The sequence below is a fragment of the Panthera tigris genome, chromosome E1 (assembly GCF_018350195.1).
Source record: "Panthera tigris isolate Pti1 chromosome E1, P.tigris_Pti1_mat1.1, whole genome shotgun sequence".
NCBI classification, from domain to species: domain Eukaryota; kingdom Metazoa; phylum Chordata; class Mammalia; order Carnivora; family Felidae; genus Panthera; species Panthera tigris.
In genome coordinates, this window is record NC_056673.1 from 9,646,184 (window position 1) to 9,662,474 (window position 16,291).

Consider the following 16,291-nt stretch of genomic DNA (forward strand, 5'->3'; position numbering starts at 1 on the left):
AGCAATGTCCTCACTCATCATTTTGAGCTTCATTGCAATACGTATTTATCGAGGGCTCACGTGCAAGATCCTGGCTGGACACCGTGAGAGCTGTCGAGGTGAAGGGCTTTGTGCAGTGGGAGGAGGAGAAGAGAAGAGGGAAGAGTCTGCTGGGCAGTAGGACGGTGAATGCAGACCCTTGGGCCCAGTTTTGAAGGAGAATTGCCTCCCCCCCTGCCGCCCATTCCGAGCAGGCTGGGGCTCAGAAGGGGACGTAATAAACCACCACGATTTCTTGGTGTCATCAGGCAGGTTTGTGTGATCATAGCTAAGTTGATATTATCAAAATACTAATAATTAGACGGTGGTGAGGACTGATCAATGGCACTGATACACTCAGTGTAATGGTACATTGTATGTTCTGTGTGTTTTCAACAATTATTAAAAACAGTTGAGGGTGACGGCCACTGCGTGTTGGCATATGGTAAGCATCAGGGGGATAATCCAACCTCCGAATACTATTGTTTAAAAAGAAGAGGCTGAAGGAGGGAGGTGATTGATACTGGTGAGCTTGTAAGAAAGTCTTTGTGGAAGTAGAGAGCAAGGAAAAATAGTGTAACTTCAGGACTAGTGGGCCGCAAGGAGGCTGGGTGACGCAGGCAGAGAGGGGGTTGTGAGTTGATACACGTACGTGTGGGATCGAAAAGAATTTGCAATGTTAGAGTCATACAGAACACAAAAATCATTTATAATGGGACTTAAAGAGGAGTGTTGAACTTCATTTTTAATCTTAATATTAGGTGATAAAATGCTGGTGCTGTGATCCAAAAGGCGGTGGTCTCCAAATCTCAAAAGCTTCCACTAGTTCTTCCCATTTGTGTAAGATTAACTACTAAACGTTTGGTGGAAGCAGATAAAAATATAAATATCGTCTGTATTTGACTGGGTGAGAAATGGAGAAATACAGCTGACCCTTGAACAACACGGGTTTGAGCCGCGTGGGTCCACTTAGGTGGATTTTTTTTTTTTTTAAGTAAATACAGTGCTCTCTGTAAATGTATCTTTCTCTTAGAATTTTCTTAACATTTTCTTTCCTCTAGCTTACCGTATCGTAAGAATATAGGGCATGATACATACAACACATAAGATGATGTGCTGATCAACTGAGGCTTCCAGCCGATAGTATAGTAGGCTGCTAGTTTATGGGGAGTCTGACGTTACGTATGAATTGTTGACTGTTGCAGGGGGCTGGGGCGCTTGGCGCCTCTAACCCTGCATTGTTCAAGGGTCAACTGTATAATCCTACTTCACAAGTTCTCTTAAGAAGTCGTGGGGTTGGCTTTTTTTTTTTTTTTTTTTCCAGTTACCATCTCTTCTGGCAAGTCTACCAATCATGAAAGAAAATCGACACTGACCCCTACCCAGAGGGAAAGTATACCGGCGAAGTCTCCGGTGCCTGGGGTGGACCCGGTAGTAAGCCACAGCCCTTTTGATCCCCATCACAGGGGCGGCACCACGGGAGAGGTTTATCGGAGCCATCTTCCCACGCATTTGGATCCCGCCATGCCGTTTCACAGGGCTCTGGATCCTGGTAAGCACAGCGTGTGGTGAGGATGTATGGCGAAGAAAAGATGTACCTGTACGACTTTTTAAGCTCCGTTTATTAAAGTACAATACGCAGACTGTTGCATACATTGTTAGTGTGCAGCTCACTGACCTTTCACACACTCCACACCCCCACGTTACCAGTTCTGAAATCCCAAAACGAAGGAGGACCGGCACCCATTACAGGACAGAAACAAGGAGGTATTTGGTTAAGCTGATTGAAAAGGTGGGCCCATGTGAAGGATTGTTTTTAAATGACACAGGCATACCTTAAACATCTGAATTCACGGTATAGACATTCATTCACCAGAATTCTGATCTCGGGCCAGGGTCCACCGATGAAACTGCACCCTTTTCTTTGCTACATAAACGATACTCACATTTCCATGTTTGCTTTTTTAAGTGAAGCTGGAATTTAAAACCACTTGAAAGGAATCTCACTACAGAATCCTTTCAGATTTTTTTTTTTTTTTGTCTTTTAAAATTATCTTGTCCATACGTGATTCAGCTTCTGTCTTGAGTCTTTCCAAAGCAGTTGACTTAGTTTCCAGAGAAACCACTTTTTGTTCTTCCCTCAACAACCTCCAGATTCTTTAAGTTACGTAATCACAGTGGCAGGTACGGCAGGAAGGAACTTTGGAACAGACAGACGGCCTCTGGCTGTGGGTGAACATACCTCTTGTAGGTGCAGGAGTCCGTCGGTTTTCTAGCGAGCAGTCTGTGCTGGGCTCAGGGTCATGTGCTCTACTGAGGGAAAGGAGCCCCGGCAGTGTGTCGGTGGCTGTCCTGATGCACCTGCTGGGCCAGCTGCACCCTGTCCTCCCCGCCCCCGGTGCCCGCTCCCCTCGCCCACCGACCCTGCCTCAAATGTGTTTTCTGCTCATCCTCTCCTCTCCCCTAAATTGCTCGCTTGTCACATCCTTCAGGTTGAAATTGGGACACAGACCACCTTTGTTTTACTGTGGTCCTTAGAGAAGAGATGTTCGTTACCAGTATGCCAGGATTTCTAAGTGTTAGTTTCACTTTCTAGTAGCGAGGTGCCTGTAGGAAATATTGTACCTTCTGAGGGTTGTATCAGTGCCATCAGGTCGTTTGTCACTTGAGAACACTTAAGTTTCAGAGGAGCCTACATTTAATTCTTCAGGGACTGTCTCCCAGAACTGAGGCAGGAGTTCCCACAGATTCCACTGACAGAATCACCCGGCTGGGAGTTCCGGGTGAAGAAAGGGGTGGCAAACATTCCAGAAAACTGGTTATTTGTTTTTCTGGGGAGAACGTGTCTATGTAAAATAGTTCACTCAAGTTTTCAGACAACGTTGAAGGTTTATACCTTAGTCCTTTCCTTTGTAGCAGTTTTATTTACTGGTTATTTTTGAGCTGGAGCTGGATTCTAAATATTTTGAGCATAGAGACTTTACCTTCTACTTTTTACCACACGTACCTACCCCTTCCTAGCATCTCGTGTCATGCTCTGACCTAGGCTAGTCAGACTATGGCCAGGGGGCTAAATCCTGCTGCTGCCTGTTCGTGTAAATAAAGTTTTATTAGAACACAGGCAGTTATTTGTTGATGCTTTGTCTGTGGCTGCTTTCATTCTGTCTGTGCAGCTACAGTGGGAAAGTTGAGTAGGTGGAACAGACCATACGGTCCACAAAACCTAATATATTTACCATCCGGCCTTTAAGTTTGCCGTTCTCTGCTCTCAACACATGGATTAATTAAATGCTTGTGGACTAATCCTCTTCAGCCCCAGGAAAGTGTGTTCACATAGATTTCTGTTTGGTTGTGTTGAATGACTGGCACTACAAAAATAATTTCTCAAATGCAGCCCTTGAGACTTAGGTGAAAAATAAAAGTTACGTGGCAAAGATGGACAGTGAAACTAGTGGAGAAGTTTTTTAGCTCCTGTTCTACTTGGGTAAACAGGTTCACACTCCTATTGTGTCTAGTTTCTCCCCCTTTTCCATCACATCTGATTTGATTTATTTATAATTAAAAAGGGTTTTTTTTAATGTTTAATTTTGAGAGAGAGAGACAGAGAGACCGAGTACAAGCAGGAGAGGGGCAAAGAGCAAAGTAGACACATCGTCTGAAGCAGGCCCCAGACTCAGAGCTGTCAGCACAGAGCCCAACGCCGGGCTCGAACTCACTGACCGCGAGATCATGACCTGAGTGGAAGTCGGACACTCAGCCGACTGGGCCACCCAGGCGCCCCTTTCACATCTGACTTTAGAATGCGTATATTCATACCGCTGATGTGTCGGGGTCTAAAATGAATCTCCCTTAATCCCTGTTCCGTTCCTACCCACGCCGAGTAAGGGCTGCACGCGCGTATTAGCTGGAGAGCGAGAGCCCCGCCTCTTTCTGTGGGTGATGTTCGGCACAGGAACCTCACGTGGACTCAGCTGAACACCTTTCTCTTGTTCTCTCCGCCAGCAGCTGCCGCTTACCTGTTTCAGAGACAGCTCTCACCAACCCCAGCTTACCCGAGTCAGTATCAGCTTTACGCAATGGAGAACACGAGACAGACAATCCTCAATGATTACATTACCTCACAGCAGATGCAGGTGAACCTGCGCCCAGATGTGGCCAGAGGCCTCTCCCCACGGGAGCAGCAGCTGGGTCTCCCGTACCCGGCAACGAGGGGTGTGTGTCTTTGCGTTTCGGTTTCACGAGTGTGTTATGTGTGCTGAGTATCGATGAGTATTTATTGAATGGATGATGGAAAGAATCAAGAGGCAGCCATATCCTTGTCCGTGTAGCTTTTAGGCCTTGAAGGCAAATGAAGAAGTGTGTCAGACGGGGTGTTTTGGTGAACACTGAACTAACTAAATGAAGTCATCGAGCTGGGTGTCTGAAATCATTGTGTTTTCAGTTTGCTGCCTCCCTCTGTAATCTGTTCATGCTTTTAGGTTACCGGTATGGGGCACAGTATTTCACGGCCTTCTGTAGATTTAAAGACGGCCTTACAAAGTGATGATGATCTTGGCCATTTTTATTTATACCGTATAACAAAGCATCGCTGGGTTATAGAGATAAACCACATAAAATAGCCACATACAGTTCTGTATCTTTAGAAAGACTGATACTTGACATAGTTTTCTCGTGTTTGTCTTTTGAGCAGGAATCATTGACCTGACCAATATGCCTCCAGCAATTTTAGTGCCTCATCCAGGGGGAACAAGTACTCCACCCATGGACAGAATCACTTATATTCCTGGTACACAGATTACGTTCCCCCCCAGGCCATACAACTCTGCTTCTATGTCTCCAGGTGAGAGTCTGCAGCCCCCCCTCCCCCCCAACACACGACCACCGTGTTGACAGCACGGCCTTTGAAGGCATTTCGGGCGGTTGTCCCCCATTTGGTCTTTCACTTAAGATTTAGTAATAGTTCTATGCCGTTCTGTCTCCAGTTACTCTAGAAACATCCTAAAAGCTCGTGTTGGGCTTTAGTTGTCATCCAAAACTCTTAACCTTCCCACACGCGGGGTTTGGAGCGTTTTGGAAACCTTTCAGCCACTTGAGACTTCACACGTCGTTTGTACCTGACAGGTTGATGTTTTTGTCTTGAAGTGGCCGACTTCGCGTGTTTTACAGGACACTCAACGCACCTTGCGGCGGCCGCGAGTGCGGAGCGGGAGCGGGAGCGCGAGAAGGAGCGGGAGCGGATAGCCGCGGCGTCCTCGGACCTCTACCTGCGGTCGGGTGAGTGGCGTGGCTTTGTTCATTCCGCACCCGCTCCTGCCGTGGGGATGCCGAGGTCATCTCACACACGGGGATCCTGAGACAGAAAGGGGTTTCAGGCCGTAAGTGAAGGACAGGTGAGAGCGCCATCGAGGTTTAAACGGTGCAGACGTGAATTTGGAACAGGAAGGTGACGCTTTCACGGGGAAGGCGTCATTTGGATCTGGCCCCCAGCAGTTGGCTCCGAAGATGCTGTGTGAAGACACTGGGCGCGGGGCTCATTGAAGCTGGACTCGTCGAGCTGGACTTGGAGGAAGAGTGGAAATACAGTTAGAAGGAGGGCTGGCACTTGGAGAGGACAGATGCTGCCATTCGGCAGGGAGGCAGGTGACACGAGGGGGCACGGACACAGGAGGGGCTTGAGGTGGATTAGAACCCCGGAGGGGGGCACGTGCTGTCACCAGAATAGCAAGGCCGCGACGGTCGCTCACAACGGCCTGGGATGTTTGGCCCTGGGAGAGGCCAGAAAGGAGCTGCTTGGGAAGAGTGCCTTTGAGGCGAACGGGAAGGACTCGGCAGTAACTGGACGCGGCGGGTGAGGAAGAGACGAGAAACGAGATCGGCCCTCACGTAAGATAGAGAGGGATTAACGAAAGTGAAGAGCAGAGGGGTTTTACCACGGGACACGCTTTGATGCGTCTCTGGGACACGCGTTCTTATCTGTGGCATATCTGTCTTCTTGCGTTGGGCTCCATCAGTGAAATGAAACCACGTCCCATGTCCGTGTTGCCGGGTAGACAGATCTGGCGCTTAGGACAACGGACGGCTTGGACTTGGTGACCCGGGAGTCCCCCGTAAATGTTGAGACTCTGGCTCGGCTGAGCTCTCCAGGCGGCAAGCATGCGGGGAGAGGAGTCGGTCCGTCCTTGGAGGTTACGGGGAGGGATGTTCCCGACGCGGGGCTGGTCAGAGAGGGCGGTGTGGAACCGGAGGGCACACTCCTGGTCGTGGGGAACAGACCCTTAAAATCGAAGTGGCGGCAGTATAGAGCGGGGGTCCAAAGCTGGTCCTCGTACTCGACTCAGTGACGTCATTCCTGAGGATTTATCTTGAACAGTTCCGCGCTTGCGAAGCCTAAAGACCTGTAGCTGCGGTCTGCTGTCCGCAGATAGGCGGGAATCACCGCGTCTGACCACAGGAAGTGCTGTAACGCATAGCGAGGTAGCACCCGAGTACCGATCCTACACTGGCCACATACAAACGTGGAACGCATTTAATTAAAGCGTCACTGCGGTAGGAACTAGATTTTGAAAATGCTCGTGATCCCACTAACGGATAACACGCAGACTCGAGACGATAGACACCATTTCTCCCACCAGACACTTGAACGGTTTGTGAGTATTCTGTGTCGGTGTGACTAAAGACACGCTGACTCTCACGCGTCATCAGGTGGCAGCGTAAATAGGAATAGTCTTGGCCGAGATACAGAAATTTAAATCGCAGGCCCTCTCCTAGGAATAGAGAAGTGCTGGTGGAAGCTGATGTATGGTTGGAAGGGAGAAAATTGCTGAAGAGGTGCGGCCGGGCGGTACCTGCTGTGGGGACAGGGACACACGGTAAAACTGCCGGCGCCTCTGAGGGCGGAGAACGGAGGCGGCGCAGAAGGGAGTGAAGAGCGAGGGAGTCTGAGCTCTTCCCAGTGAGCCGTGCGGCACAGAGTCCAAGTTGTGGCTTCGTTCGGGGAGAGCTGAGGTCAAGCGAACAAGAACAGCTCAGCTGCTGGAGGAGGTGGTTAGCGGAGCTGATTTGGGCGGGGGGGGGGGGGGGGGGCGGTGTGAGTGATCACGTGTCCACAGAGAGAACGTGTCCCCGGGGAGAGCTGTGGCTGAGTGAAGCCGCCTCGGACCCTGGGGTGGTGGCAGCTCTCATCACGTGTGCCGTCCTCGTCACGATGTTTAGACGGCGGCGCCGAATGGGAGTTTGGAAACGGTAAACACGCCGGAGTTCGAGGAAAACTCTGAGAGATGAGCTTACCTGATTTTTGTTAACGTTTATTTGTTTTGAGAGCGAGAGAGCGAGAGCGCACGCATGCACAGATGCTGGAGGGGCAGAGAGAGAGAATCCCAGGGAGGCTTAATGGCTGTCACCTCGGAATCCGACTGGGGGGGGCTCGATCTCACAAACCGCGAGCTCATGACCTGAGCTGAAATCAAGTGTCAGATGCCTAACTGAGCCACCCAGGTGCCCCCCGATTTGTATGAGCACAGCTGACCCTATACTCAGGTGAGGGGCACTGACCCCCCACGCAGCGGGGGAAAATCCAAGTATAACTTTGACTCCCCCCAAACTGCCAGTCGCCTACTATTTATTGCCTGGAAACCTGACCGCTAACATAAATAGTTGATTACCCATATTTTGTATGCATGTCTCATGTATATGTCCTTACAATAAAGTGAGCTAGAGAAAAGAAATTGATGAGAAAATGATAAGAGAAAACACAGTTATGGTACTGTACTGTATTTAAAAAAAAAAAAAAAATCCACAGGTAGGTGGCCCGGTGCAGTTCAAATCCCTGTTGTTCAAGGATCAACTGTACTTCACTGTTGGTGTCATTTTTGTTTCTGTCAGGAATCACAGAAATGAAAGCGCCAGTAAATGAGAGTGGATGTTTTTCTCTCGAGCTACGAGCGTGGTTTTATTACATCTCTATTGAGAAACTCGTGTGGAACATGAGAAAGGCCAAAAGGCGGGCCGTCAAGTTTCTTAACGTTTTCTCTTGTCGGGAATAACTAAGAAAGGAACGGTCCCTAAATGTGGCCGTCTCTAGGTTCTTCCTCGGGGCTTGTCTTCCCTTCCCTCTTCTTTGTTTTATTTTATTTTTTTGGCCTTCACAGGCTCCGAACAGCCGGGCCGACCTGGCAGCCACGGGTATGTCCGCTCCCCGTCCCCTTCGGTGAGAGCTCAGGAGCCCATGTTGCAGCAGAGACCCAGCGTTTTCCAGGGAACCAACGGAACCAGTGTAATCACACCTTTGGATCCAAGCGCTCAGCTGCGAATCATGTGAGTCTCCCGGACACATTCGGACCAAGGACAAACAGACGGTCTCTCGCGTACCGCGCACTTTTAGATCGGTGGCCGCCCGACACGTCTTGGTGTGCGGTGGACCCCGCCGCCTCCCCAGCGCGCCCCCGGTAGAGCCCGCCCTTCACGGAGCTGTGTGTGGTTTGCTTCTGTTCGCAGGCCGCTGCCCGCCGGGGGCCCGTCGATAAGCCAGGGCCTGCCGGCCTCCCGCTACAGCACCGCTGCGGACGCCTTGGCCGCCCTCGTGGACGCCGCAGCCTCTGCCCCCCAGATGGAGGTTTCCAAAACGAAAGAGAGTAAGCATGAAGCTTCCAGGTTAGAAGAAACTTTGAGAAGCAGGTCAGCCGCAGTTAGTGAGCAGCAGCAGCTAGAGCAGAAAAGCCTGGAGGCGGAGAAGAGATCTGTTCAGTGTCTGTACACCTCGGCCGCCTTTCCAAGTGGCAAGCCCCAGCCTCACTCTTCGGTAGTTTACTCAGAGGCTGGGAAAGATAAAGGGCCTCCTCCAAAATCCAGATATGAGGAAGAGCTAAGGACCCGAGGGAAGACTACCATTACCGCAGCTAACTTCATAGACGTGATCATCACCCGGCAAATTGCCTCGGACAAGGATGCGAGGGAACGTGGCTCTCAAAGTTCAGACTCTTCTAGTAGCTGTATGTATCTTCATCTGAGTTTTGCAATGTGATATCTGAGTAAAGAATTACTTTCTTCTCTAGGTAAAGCAGAGCTATACGGTAGAAGGAAAATCCTGACCTTGCTCATAATTGTCATGAAAGGGTTTGGTGGGTTTACAGGTGCAAAATGTCTGTCCTGCTGTTCGTCATGTTTATTTAAACTTCAGCTTCTGAAGTACGCCTGTCCAGGTGTTTTCCATGAGAACCCCGTGCCTTTGGAAAGGTAAAGCTGGCAAGAAGGACAGAGCTCACTAACATTTTCAGGCATCTGAAAGATGACACATGTGTCGTCAAGCTCTGGGCTACGAAGGCCCCTTCAGGGGCGTCTTCTAGGATGTGGTTCGGTATTCAAGTCGATACCCCACAGCCTCTTGTATCCTTTTGCTGAGATACAGAGTTTTAAAAAGCAACACCACCGTCTTACTGGTAATTGGTATTTACATCACATGTGTCTTGCAAGTCGGATTTACAAACAACGTTTTTCATATATTTATTGGTCATTTTTATTCCTCCTTTACGCATAGCCTCATATTCTGTGCTCGTTTTCTCAAATTGTTCTCACGTGTCTCTTTTAACTTTTAATTTACGTCCGGTGTAAACATACAGCGTTCTGTTAGCTTCAGGCATGCGATGTAGCGATGCGACGCTTCTGTACTGTTACTCCGTGCGCCTCACGATTAGTGTGCTCTTGATCCTTGTCACCGATTTCCCCCATCCCCCACCCCCTCCCTGCCGGTTGGATTTTGATCAAATCTGGTTCGTCGTTTTGACATCTACCCTCTAAGTCCGTAAGGGTTCACAAATCTACAGTTGGATGCTGGAAAAGTTACTTTGAATTTATTCTTAACAGCTGCCTAAATTCTGTATGGAATTCCTGAAGGAAGCAGCAGGTATTTAAGCGACTGTCAGCTAATGCTTGCCGTAACTTAACCACACGCAGTCCTGTCTCTGCTGTTTCCATTAACGAAACTGAACAGAGTTGGAGATTTCGTGTGCACCAGCATGCGACGTGTAATTCTTTTTACCCCGTGCCTAATTATAATTTGTTTGGGTAAAAATCTGCCCCACGGCTGAGGTTTTTGGGGAGAAGGGGGCAGCTGGATAGTCTGTTGTATAGACAGGAAACTTCTGTTGGCCTGGGATTATGAAGATCTGCAAAATTGGTATTACACGTGCAGAAACTTGCTCCCTGGGGAAGATCTGTGGTTCCAGGACCGGGATCCAGCCTGTGGCTTACTGAAAGCGGTGGCACATGGTTCGCTAGTCGCTGGATAGCCCCTCTTCTCAGGTGGCATGACAGAGCAGACCTTGCTCGAGGAGTCTGGCCTTCAGAAGGTCTGAAGATAGAAAACCTGTCTTCTTTTCTGACTGGGTTATCCCTGGGTAAATGGCTGGCATGAAGCCGACAGGCTATTTACAGGTACCCTGTATGCTTTTCACTTTTTCTCTTCAGAGCGTCCTTCCCCCTGCAGGTGAAGCACTGTGCCTTCATCTTCACCTGGCGACTTCCAGAGGGGTGTGTGCACAGTGTAGCATTAGTCTATCGACTGTATATCGGACGTGGTGAGCAGATTCAGGATGCCGGGTGTTTAAACAGTGATGAATGCCAGGGGCTCCAGAAGTTGCAAAGTAGTATAAATGACTTCGAATATAGTGATTTATTTTAGTTCCCGAAAGCTCATTTCCATCCCAGTTGTCAGGTTCCCGTTCTCCCGAGTCTACTAGAACCTAGCCAGTCGCAACCCGCATGGCCTGGTGAAGGGGGAGGACGAAAGGGCCGTTCAGTTGAGTCCTGGAGGATCGTAGGTGGGAGCTTGGTAACAGAGTTCATTCCGAACTTCTACACCTGTGTCCGGGACCCACTGACTGATCACACTGGCTGATCCCGGCAGTCATAGACCCTTTGGGCCTCTGACAGTGTTCTCGGATTCTTTGCTACAGCCCATAGATGCAAAGAGCACTCTAAAGTCAGAAGGTTCCGCAACAGAAGGTTACACGTGCCTCTCCTGTCCTTCTGAGGCCATGGCGAGACTGGGAACGGCTGCCTGGACCCTCACCGCACTGACCCTATTTTTCTGGGAATGGCTACCCAGAGGGGGCCTTCTCTGACGTGGGCGTCCTTTCTGCCAGGAGAGTGCATTTGCTACTTTTCAGACATTCCCTGCCATTTCTGTGTGTTTTCACGTGTAACAGCGCCAAGAAGTTATTTGGAGTAATACTTTTTGTCAGCAGTACTCCAGTGATTTGAGAAAATCATTATATAATGTTACTTAATCTGTAGCTTTAAAAGCATCCTGGTAACGAAGCCACTGTGTAGCCTGAAAGTTCTAAGAGCTCGTTGTCCCACAGAACTGTAATTCTCAGAAGCAGTGAACCGTTGGGATCTCCCCTCTGAGAAAGGTCCTTCCTGGGGTTCTTCTGCTCCCAGGAGAACGTCACACATCTATCCTCTGCCTCCCCGCCCGAAGGTCTCAGAGACCACACGGTTTCAGGAACCCTGTGTCCCACAGAGACCAGGGACTCTGAGGGAGCACTTGCGGACCTTTGAAACCAATGCATTGAGCTTGTTGGTTGTTATCACTAACCTGGGTGCCACTGAACGTTTCTGAGAATAAAAACCAAAAATATGCGAGTAGATTTGAAGAATTTGGACTTCTGAAACTTCTCGTCGGATTAGTTTTAAAGTAAGATTCTTTCCTTTTCTTAAAGTATCTTCTCATCGGTATGAAGCGCCTGGCGATGCTATTGAGGTGATCAGTCCTGCCAGCTCGCCAGTGCCGCCCCAGGAGAAGCTACAGGCCTATCAGCCGGAGGTGGTGAAGGCAAACCAAGCAGAAAGTAGGTACTTTTTAGCCACCGGTTTACCTGTTTGCACATCTGCAGGTGTCATTTGCTTCCAATCATCTGCCCAGACCGTGTGCAGGAATAACTGGTTTTGTTGTTTTCGTTTTAGAGGAGTCTTTATGGCTGTAGAACCCTTTAAGACTGCACCAGTGGAAAATTATTTTGAAGTTTTTATCGAGTTCTCTTTTGTTCATATTTAACGATACAGAAAATAGCTGATATTTTGTCCACTCATGCTCTCACGGTTTGTACTAGTCCTGATAAGCATTTTTTCCTCCAAAATTAAGATCGTGAATTCTGTTTAGCGATAGCACCGTGTCCCTCCCATGTGTCCCTGAGTTATGTTTAATCTGATAGTGAGTGACAGGCAGGGGTATTCCCTGAGTAGGACATCTACCTGTCTGCCCTCCACTAGGTGAAGCCAGCAGACCATACGAAGGACCATTACATCACTACCGACCCCAGCAGGAATCCCTGTCTCCACAGCAGCAGCTGCCCCCCTCTTCACAGGCCGACGGGGTGGGGCAAGTGCCCAGGACCCACCGACTGATCACACTCGCTGATCACATCTGTGTAAGTTCTTCTGTTAATTTTTCTGTTTTTGATCGTGCGGGAGGCACATTTCACAGAGAGTCACAGAAGAGATGTCCAGGTTTTTTAATGCTACATTTTTGGGCAAGTACTCCGTGGGTTTAACCAATTCCTTCTCTCCTCATTCACAGCAAATCATCACACAAGATTTTGCTAGAAATCAAGTTTCCTCACAGCCTCCCCAGCAGCCTCCCACTTCTACATTCCAAAATTCACCATCTGCTTTGGTGTCCACACCTGTGAGGACTAAAACATCAAATCGTTACAGCCCAGAATCCCAGTCTCAGTCTGTCCACCATCAAAGACCAGGTCCAAGGGTCTCTCCAGAAAATCTTGTGGACAAATCCAGGGGAAGGTATGTTTTGTTTTTCTTTCAAGTTTATTTATATTGAGAGAGAGAGAGAGGCAGGCGTGCAATTGTGGGAGGGGCAGAGAGAGAATCCCAAGCAGGCTCCAAGCTGTCAGCAGAGTCTGATGCGTTGCTCAGTCTCATAAACTGGGAGATCAGGACCTGAGCCGAAATCAAGAGTCAGAAGCTTAACGGACTGAGCCACCCAGCCGCCCCAGTATGGTTTTTATTTCAAATTGTATGTACGTTTCTGAAGAGTAAAGCAATTTGAATAGATCTACAAGGTAGGGGATTAATTTCGTACACCTAAAGTTTATTCACTCTCACTCCTTGGGAAGTACAAATGAGGGTTTTTCCTGTCTGTTCTTAAAATGTTCACTGCCCGAGCAGTTGGTACTGTATCTTTTTAATGTATATTCAAAAGTCAGGTTCTTCATCTTTCATGGAAGGGAGGTGATAGATAGGTTCAAGTTTGACAAATCAAGAAAAGTGTAAGATTATTTAGTTTAGAGGTAACCACCAAGGAACCAAAAGAAAAATGGTAAAAAATGGCCACCTGTTTGGATGGGGTTGACTGGGAAAGGAAAGGACAGGTCATGTACGTATATACTAATTACACTTAAAGGTCACAGGTAGCTCTTAATATGTACAGTCACTAAGCCAAAGCCTTGTTTTGGTCTAAACAGTATGTTTATATCACGTGATCTTTACCAATGTGGTATCCGGAGGAAGAACATGAAACCGCAGAGAATCGCGCAGCCCTAGCAGGGGGCAGCTAGAGCCTGTCTTGACTCACCTGATGGGGTGCTCAGGGTTCAGTTTAGTTCTCTGGTCCTTTCTCTTTTAACTTCACGGGGAAAGACCTGTTCAGTGTTGACTGACTCAGAGAGAGAGGTCAAAGCCTGGAGGGCTCACCGGAGTAACAAGGGCAGGATGGTGGGGTGTGATACCGAAGCACACGATGACCTTGACCTCCCTCGGAGCATCGGCCGCTGCCTGTCCCGGGTTGTCATGTGCCACCAGTGCACGTGCACGGATAAAGCAGCGCCAACAGACTTTTTGATAACCCGGTATATAGTGAAGATCTGAGGCAACTTTTTTTCTGATAGAAGCTAGCAACTTTTATTCCTTTCTCCTGAATGACGTAATGAGTGAACCGGTTTCAAACCGTCTAGGGTGATTTGTAGGCGGGCCCCAGGAGCACAATCTAATATTTTATATGTTACAATACCAGGCCTGGAAAATCCCCAGAGAGGAGTCACGTCTCTTCTGAGTCCTACGAGCCCATCTCCCCACCCCAGGTTCCAGTCGTGCATGAGAAACAGGACAGTGTACTGCTCCTGTCTCAGAGAGGGGCGGAGCCTGCAGAGCAGAGGTGAGGAGCAGGAGCGTGTCCCGGCTGGCGGCTCCCGTGTCAGAGCGTGCGTGTGTCCTGTGCCTTTTCTCTCCTCCGGGTTACGTGTCAGGATAGGACTCTCCAAGGACCACGAAGTCTCTTTCCCTGGTGATCTAATTCCAGTGGATTTTAGTGAAAAAGTCACATTTAAATAGGTTACAGAAAAAAAGTGTTCACTATTCTTGAAATCAAGCCTTTCTAGATCTTTTTTAAAAAAGCCTTTTCTGTCCACGTGGTCAGCTGTTCGGCTGTCGATCGAAGCCGAAGTGCTTGAGTGTTTATCGTGCACCAGGCCTTGTGGACTCCACGTGGAAGGGAAGTCCTAACGAGCACCTTTGCTGAACTGCTTTACGGACTTTTTCTTCCCTATTTCTGACCCCAACCCAGCCCCTGTGAATTACTTGGGTTTTATTTCCGTTTGCATTAGACACCTTTGGTTTGGCCCCTGCCTGGTCCACTTCCACCAGAGTGATTTGTCTAAAACTCATGGAATCAAGCTCTAAGCCAGTAGGCCGGCACCTGAGTGCCTTCATGAGCAGGTTCATGCTGCTCGTCTGGTTTCCTGCCGCTTCCCCCTCACACCACACTCTTGTGTCCGTGTCAAGCTGCTTACGGTCCCCTGAATTCCTTTCAGTCCCTATGTATGCTGTTTCCTTGGTGTAGAAGAACACTCCCGTGATGCTCCTGGAGGTGAATCTAGGAGGTGCCCATGGTCAGATAGAGGGCGGGTCCAGCTCTAAACCAAGGTCTCACTCCAAACTGCTAGTGCATTTCTTAAACAATGTGTTCTAAGTTATTTATGGTTTATATTCATGGGCAAGCAAATAGATGTTGGTACCTTTCAACAAAATGAGGAGAATCTGTTTTTAGAAAGGGGCTGACGTTCAATTTTATATTTACGCTTTCCCTTCAGTTTGTGACTTTTTTGAGGACAGGGGCCACATCCTGCCCATTTTCTATCACATATCTGTCTCTCTTTGGCATATGGCAGGTATTCTTATGTTTGAATGATGAATGAATCCACCCGACCAGATTAGGTGATCAGCAGCCTTCCGTTTGTTCTTTGCTGTCATCTCCAGCTCTAGCTAGATCATCGTGGTTAAAGGAAATTTGGTTCTTTAAGATGTGTTAGTATAGGAAGCTGCAGGTGATTGCGAAACCCTTTACGTGAGACTCAGCTCATCTGGTGGGAGGCGTGAAATGATTTTAACGGAGGCAGTTTTATTTCTACATTGTGGCTCTTCTGTTGAAGGCCCCAGGTTTTGATTGCTTAGGTATGAGCTCTTGCTGTTTTATAGGCAAGTCGTGCTATTAGTTTTAATTTCTTCTACTTCATAGCAGTTCTGCTAGTAGAATAGTGAATAGTTCCTGGTGTATGTGGCAGCTATAAATAATACCAGTGTCTGTGCTGTTAAGCAGACGGCATCATGGTAAGCTGTTTCTCACTTTCCTGTTAACATCGTTTGTTGCTTATTCGGTCTTCGTTAAGAATCTCGATCCTAGATTATCTCCATTGCAGTCCTAACTTTATGAGCGTGCTGAAGTATTTGTGTCCCCATGTATGACGTAGGGTTATTCACAGACACGAAATGGGGAAGTGGGTACACCCCCAAGGTTAGCACATGATGAAACAGACATAATAGGCATAACTGTGTTCCCCACAGGAATGATTCCCGCTCGCCAGGGAGTATAAGCTACTTGCCTTCCTTCTTCACCAAGCTCGAAAACACGTCACCCATGGTTAAATCAAAGAAGCAGGAGATTTTTCGTAAGTTGAACTCCTCTGGTGGAGGTGACTCTGATATGGGTAAGTGGGATTTCTTTCATGAATCCCAAAATAAAACCTGCATTAATAATAATTGTATCTCTGGTGTTGCCTCTCATGCGATCCTTGAGTTTGAAGGCTCTTGTAGGCGTCTGTCCAGCCACATTTGATCTTAAAGTTTCTTCTCAAATGTCTGCCAGTACGTGAAGATTGCCTGCTAGAGAGCAAGAACTTGCTGCTTTCTGAAGCTGTCCGTCTTTTCTTTGAACAAATGTGGGGCCGGATTAGCTCTTCGTGTAGTTTTTTTTTACCCATCGGTC

The 16,291-nt window shown here is 48.4% G+C and overlaps 2 protein-coding genes across 18 annotated transcripts in view; one reads left to right on the forward strand and one right to left on the reverse strand.

Annotated features, from left to right (window-relative positions):
- Window positions 1-16,291, forward strand: part of NCOR1 (nuclear receptor corepressor 1) — a 158,723-nt gene that overhangs the window by 133,650 nt on the left and 8,782 nt on the right. For 11 of the 16 annotated variants that reach the window (XM_042967734.1, XM_042967733.1, XM_042967735.1 and 8 more), the window contains 11 exons: window positions 1,343-1,570; window positions 4,021-4,230; window positions 4,709-4,858; window positions 5,185-5,292; window positions 8,166-8,331; window positions 8,512-9,005; window positions 11,736-11,864; window positions 12,286-12,443; window positions 12,593-12,816; window positions 14,045-14,185; window positions 15,871-16,013. In XM_042967734.1, coding sequence (XP_042823668.1) covers window positions 1,343-1,570; window positions 4,021-4,230; window positions 4,709-4,858; window positions 5,185-5,292; window positions 8,166-8,331; window positions 8,512-9,005; window positions 11,736-11,864; window positions 12,286-12,443; window positions 12,593-12,816; window positions 14,045-14,185; window positions 15,871-16,013 — 2,151 coding nt within the window. The remainder of the gene's footprint in view (window positions 1-1,342; window positions 1,571-4,020; window positions 4,231-4,708; window positions 4,859-5,184; window positions 5,293-8,165; window positions 8,332-8,511; window positions 9,006-11,735; window positions 11,865-12,285; window positions 12,444-12,592; window positions 12,817-14,044; window positions 14,186-15,870; window positions 16,014-16,291) is intronic. The other 5 variants (XM_042967737.1, XM_042967743.1, XM_042967747.1 and 2 more) reach the window with 3 other exon arrangements.
- TTC19 (tetratricopeptide repeat domain 19) overlaps window positions 5,287-16,291 on the reverse strand; it is a 52,469-nt gene continuing 41,464 nt past the window's right edge. The window contains exon 9 of one of the 2 annotated variants that reach the window (XM_042967750.1): window positions 5,287-5,572. In XM_042967750.1, the coding sequence (XP_042823684.1) occupies window positions 5,471-5,572 (102 nt within the window). In that variant the 3' untranslated portion in view covers window positions 5,287-5,470. Of the gene's footprint in view, window positions 5,573-12,939; window positions 12,973-16,291 lie in introns of those variants that run through there. The other variant, XM_042967751.1, reaches the window with a different exon arrangement.